The sequence below is a fragment of the Temnothorax curvispinosus genome, unplaced genomic scaffold (genome assembly GCF_003070985.1).
Source record: "Temnothorax curvispinosus isolate PA1 unplaced genomic scaffold, ASM307098v1 QBEX01003006.1, whole genome shotgun sequence".
Lineage (NCBI taxonomy): Eukaryota > Metazoa > Arthropoda > Insecta > Hymenoptera > Formicidae > Temnothorax > Temnothorax curvispinosus.
Window position 1 is genome coordinate 2,846 of NW_020212786.1, and position 5,907 is coordinate 8,752.

Below are 5,907 nucleotides of genomic sequence, written 5' to 3' on the forward strand. Positions count from 1 at the left end.
AAGCTCCTGGAGTTGTCGGTCGGCTCCCACGAAATTGGTGCCGCAATCGCTGTATACGTCGCTGCACGTGCCGCGGCGTGAGGTGAATCGGCGAAATGCGGCAAGGATAGCGTCGGCAGAATAATCCGACGCGACTTCTAAGTGCACGGCGCGAGTGCTCATGCAAACAAAGACGGCGATGAACGCCTTATGCGCCTTGTGTCCTCGGTTCTTTGTGGTGCAAAGCAGAATTGGACTAGCATAATCTAGCCCAGTGCGGAGAAACGGTCGCGACGGCGTGACTCGGGCCCCGGGTAGATTGCCCATTGGCGGCTGTGGAGTGGCCGCCCGCCACCGAGCACTGTGACACATCGATGCAGCAGTTGTTTCACCACGGCTCGTCCTTGAGGTATCCAGTACTGCTGACGGACGGTGCCCAGAGTGAGTTGCACCCCACCGTGCAGTGTTCGTCGATGACAGGAATCCACAATGAGTCGAGTGAGCCACGACGTCGGCGGGATAATTGTCGGGTGGCGTTCGTCGAAGGGGAGGATGGAGTGTTTCAGGCGGCCTCCAACTCGGAGAATTCCGTGAACGTCGAGGAAGGGATTCAGCCGGGCGAGCCGACTGCGATGATGAACAGGCTGAGTGGCCTTGAGTGTGGTGATCTCAGTGCCGTAGTGGCAGTGCTGCACGGTGCGGAGCCAAACGTGAATTGCGCGAGTGACTTCCTCGGGAGTGAGTGACGTTTTCTGAGGACGGCGCCAGCGAAGACACCACGCTGTCACTCGAAGGAGCCGCTGCAGCCCAGAGAAGCGACGCAGCAACTCGGGCTCGTTCGCCTCCACAATGGCGGTGCTGCAGGACGCTCGCTGCTCCCCAGTGTCCTCGTCGAAGTCCTCGTTGGGCTTGCTCGGCCAGGAGGACTTAGGCAGTTTGAGCCAACCAGGGCCGCTCCACCACAGCGGATGGTCCAGGAGTTTGCGAGGAGAGATGCCGCGCGAAGCACAATCGGCAGGATTCTCACTGCCCGGCACGTGGTGCCATCGGGCTTCCGGGAGGCGCCGCTGTATGTGTGATACGCGGTTCGCAACGTACGTTTTCCACCGCGATGAATGACCACGAATCCAGTGGAGGGTCACCGTGGGGTCTGACCACAAATGAGTCTCCGAAGCAGGCAGTTTCAATGTGTCTTGAACGTGGTGCGCGGTGTCAGTGAGGAGGGCGGCGGCCGAGAGTTCAAGGCGCGGCAATGACACCTGTTTTAACGGGGCGACCCTCGTTTTGGCCGCGAGCAAGTGCACCTGAGTGTCGTCGGACGCGTTTGTCACGCGGAGATAGACGACAGCTGAGAAGCCGCGCTCCGACGCGTCGGCGAATCCGTGGAGTTCGAACCGAATGTCGCACGTCCCGACCCCTATCCAGCGGGGAATCCGGACGGCCTCGAGGATGGGAAGCTCGGCGATGAGCTCCTGCCACACGCGCGCGTCGGCTGGTGGGAGTGGTGTGTCCCATTCGAGTCTCTGCATCCACGCGGATTGCATGAGAATTTTTGCGCGCACAACGACTGGGGCGAGCCATCCGAGCGGGTCAAACAATCGGGCGGTTTCAGCTAATGCGGTTTGTTTCGTGAATGTAGGGACGACGCGTGACTTGATCTGGAACGCGAAACTGTCTGTGCCCGTGAACCAGCGCAAGCCGAGAGTAGAGTGGCTCTCGAGGTCCCAGTCGTGTGACGTTTGGTGTAACCGGTGCGCAAGAGGAATCCCGTCGAGCACGTCCTCGTTGTTGGCGGCCCACTTACGGAGCGGGAATCCGCACAACGCGCGAAGTTGAGTCTGAAGGACGATCGCGCCGCGGAGAGTTGACGCCCCAGTGACGACATCGTCCACGTAACAGTCTTCCTCGAGGGTCTCTGCGCCCTCCGGATATCGGACTTGCTCGTCCTTGGCTAGTTGCTTGATGGATCTTATGGCAAGAAACGGCGAACTAGCCATGCCGTACGTTACAGTGTTCGTGCGGTAGTCGAGCACTTCACTCGTCGGGGTCGGGCGCCACACGATGCGCTGATAATCGCGGTCATCGGGATGCACCAATACTTGGCGGTACATCTTTTCAATGTCCGCTATCATCGCGAACAAGTGACGACGCCATCGGAGCAGGACGTCGGCCAGCGGCGGCACCAGATTTGCGCCCACGTGCAGAAAAGAGTTGAGAGTCTCGCCCGTCGATACGCGTTGCGACCCGTTAAACACGACGCGGAGTTTGGTGGTGGTGCTCGCCTCCTTGAGGACACCGTGATGCGGTAAGTAAACAACTTGCTCACCTTGTTGAGGAGCGGCTGCCACCGTCATGTGCTCAAGGTCCTCGTACTTTTTCAGAAAGGCCTGGTACAGCTTGCCAAATCGGGGATCCTTGGCACTCTTCCGTTCCATGGAGCGGAGGAGGTGCAGCGCTGCTTGACGAGTCTCGTGGAGATCAGCTGGAGGGGTTGCCCACGGGAGGCGCACTATGTACCGTCCCGACGGCAGCCGGAGGTGCGTTCGCACGAAGTGTTCCTTGCATTGTTGCTCGGCAGGAGTCAGGGCGGCGACCGGCTTAGTCTCCGCCTCCTGTTCCCAGAACTTTTGCACCAGGCTAGTGAGCTCTTGGTCGATAGCGGCGTGGCAGGACGAAGCTCCGTGCAGCGACGCTGCAGTCGCACCGCCGGAGATGATCCAGCTGAAAGCGGTATGCTGGGCAATGGGCGCCTCAGGATCGCCTTTTCGAAGGCCCTCCTCGAGGATGACTGAGCAGACCTCGGCGCCGAGCAGCAGCTCGACTGGATCAGTGGCCGAGAACTGAGGATCAGCCAATTGAAGGTTGAGGAGGTGCGGCCAGGCGTCGATCTGTCGCAGGCCTGTGCCGTGGTAGAGCGACAGATGCGGCAAAACGACGGCGACCGCGGTGACTGTTGCTCCAGTCATCTTTGATGTGAGCTGCAGGGTGACTTTCCCTCGAGCCTGGCCGGAACGAGTCCCCCCGATGCCGAAGATGGCGAAGGTCGACTTGGAGCGCTGCAGCTTGAGTCGTTGCGCCAGCGCCTCGGAGATCAGCGAGACCTCTGAGCCCTGATCAATCAGAGCTCTCACCGGTTGCTGATTTCCATGGCGGTCAGTGATGGAGAGGCGTGCGGTGGCCAGCAGAATGGCCTTGCGATCGTCGCCATGCTGCACTGCCGTGAGGGTGCTGGCCTCGGCGACCGCTGGTTTGGAGGTGCCATCGTGCAGCAGCGAATGGTGTTTCGCGTTGCAGATGATGCACGTCTTGGTCGACGGACACTTGGCAATAGGGTGGTTGCCTAAGCAGTTAGAGCATAAGTTCTTGCTCTCAACTATGCTCTTTCTCTCGCTCGGAGTCTTCGCTCGAAATTCACTACAGCCCATCAGATAGTGTGAGTTCTTGCACACCACGCAGCTGCCCGATCCCGAGGTGGTCTTGGCATGGTTAGACTTCGCGGATCGCGTGCCGCTAGCCTTGGCTTGGCTGGTCTTGGACTCACCCTTGGATGTGACAGGCGAGAGAGCCTCGAGCGAGCGCATCTTCTCGATGATGAAGGTTCGGAAGGTGTCGTACTCGGGAGGCTTCGACGATGTCCGGATGGTGGTCTCCCAGTCGCGACGAGTTTGCGGATCGAAGAGCTCGACCACGATGTGGACGAAGAGATCCATGCCGTGAGTGGCGATTGGTCGACCGAGGCTCTCCTGAGCGTTCACGGTGTTTGTCATGCCGTGGAAGATTCGTCGCAGCTTGATCGCGGACTCGCTTTTCATCTTCGCGAGAGCCGTGAAAGCGGCGAAGTTGGAGCGCACCAGGACTCGCTGATTTTTGTAAAACTCCCGGAGCGTAACCCAGGCTCGCTCAAAATTGCCGTGGATTAGAGGTATGTCTCTCACTAATTTTGCCGCTTCATCTTGCAGGGACGTTTGAAGGTAATGCAGCTTCTCAACGTCCGTGATCGTGTGATGGCGATTGATGACGGAGAGGAACAGGTCGCGGAAGGAGATCCAGTCCTCAATGGCACCCGAGAACTGAGGCAGGTTGATGCGCGGCAGGAGGTTGTGCGGAGTGGCCTCCCTGGCTGAAGCGGTTGCTGCATTGCCACTTCTCTCCGTTTGCGTCAGGCTGGTTGCCCAGTCAGTCAGGGTGCCCCGTTGCATAACGTAAGCATTCTCTGTGGTTTCATATAGATCCGTCGTGAAGTACTCGGTTTTGCTGAGTTCAGCGAAGAATCGCGTGCAGAGAATCTCATGTTGGGCTTGAAATTTCTCCCAGCTGGAGTCCAGCGTTTTAATGCGAGCTTCAAGGATGCCTTGAGTAACGTTGGATTTGCCCAACTTTCTCGTGTTGTCCGTTGCTCGGGATATAGAGTAACTCTTGCTGTCTTATGAGGAGAGCATTCATGTCGAGACTCATTGCGCCGATTACTTCGCAGGTTTATTGGAGCTGACCGGAGCACGCACTCACAGACCGTACACGGACGCGGAACCCGAATCCGGCTCGAAGGACCAAAAAATGTTTGAGCGCGCGCGATGGTTGGTCAGGAACGGGAGGATCGGTTTTGTATCTCAACAGAGTTCTGATTTCAATAACGATGAGTTTATTTTCACAAACAGTCTACAAGAAAGTTCTCGAATGATCACAGTTTCCGTTTCAGATTCGCGACAACTTGCGTTACGAGAGACGACGGTGTCTATTGCGAGCGAGAGCGAACAAGTCCTCTCCCATTACCGCGCTACATTTATTTATATGTTTGGTGACGGTGTGACGTCTCATCCATTAGACCAATGGACTCGCTTCCCTTGAAGGAATTGGCGGTCACCGCGTAGCGTCGCGTTGCATAGGGCCGGAGCTCGTTACGTCACGTCTCCACGCCGATTTCAGTGACGGGGTTGGTGGATGAGGCGTCACGTGATGGAAGCGCACGTGCTCGGAGCACTCCGCTATACGGAGGCTGTCCTGATTGCCGTTGGTTGTCAATTTCACCGCGTGACTTTTTGACTTTACCTGCGACTCACCAACGACAAACAGGAGGAATAACAAATAATACGGTGTTTTTTCTTTCATCGAATTCTCTTGAACATGTCTCGAGAAGAAAACCATCGACGTCTCTTTGCGTTATTGCCCGATTCTAATTCTACTTTCGGACACCTTATGAAATCCCTTATAATCCCCTAAGATGGCCCTATCATTCCCAGGAATATACCCACTTTTTTGGGTGCGTGTGTGTGTGTGGATGTATATAAAATAAATACAAAATTAAGTACAATTTAATTTATATATTAATACCATTTACCTCCAACAGTAATATATATTATATATAATAATTGATTTAATTAGAATAGAAAATTTGTATCGAGTATAATATTAAAATTTATTAATAATAATCGTTAATTACTATTTGCAGGTGATGCGATACTTTATCGTACGCTGATGCATATATTCCGCCGTTTATTTTAAAGGTCTCGCTGACGCATCTTGCGTCCTCCATCCCAGTTTTTCAAATTGTTTAAACACATTGCGAGGTTCTGGTAATATATTTTTTCAGTCATGGTTTCCTCGACTGAATAAATCCTCGACTGAATAAATCCTTCTGACGAACTCTAAAACAATATATATATTTTGTAAAACTTCAAAACCTAATTTTATTTACAGTAATATTAATACATACCAAATAGTTGTTCATAGAACTGCGTTTCTTTTAATATTAACTTTTCTCCTTTTTTCTTAGATTCCCTCACAGCAGTACACTTTAAGGCAAATTTCTGTGCAAAAAATTTTTTTAGAACTGCATTGATTGTTTTCTTCATCTTTGATTCTGCAATGCAATCTATTGCAGCTTTCTGCAAAACAGAGAAATGAAAATGTAAATGAAATTGACTAAAGACA

At 54.0% G+C, this 5,907-nt stretch overlaps 1 protein-coding gene across 1 annotated transcript; it reads right to left on the reverse strand.

The window, feature by feature from the left end:
* Positions 1-245: 245 nt before the first annotated feature.
* On the reverse strand, positions 246-5,121 carry LOC112452177. The gene is made up of 2 exons (XM_025012277.1): positions 4,884-5,121; positions 246-4,402 (listed from the first exon to the last, which is right to left on the reverse strand). The coding sequence occupies exons 1-2, from the start codon at positions 5,119-5,121 to the stop codon at positions 246-248; spliced, it is 4,395 nt and encodes a 1,464-aa protein (XP_024868045.1).
* Between the last annotated feature and the right edge of the window lie 786 nt (positions 5,122-5,907).

Coding starts and splice junctions, on each gene's coding strand:
- LOC112452177 (XM_025012277.1), bottom strand. CDS start 5,121: ATGGTTTTCTTCTCGAGACATGTTCAAGAGAATTCGATGAAAGAAAAA. Junction 4,403..4,883: donor ACTGAAATCGGCGTGGAGAC/GTGACGTAACGA, acceptor TCTCCTCATAAG/ACAGCAAGAGTTACTCTATA.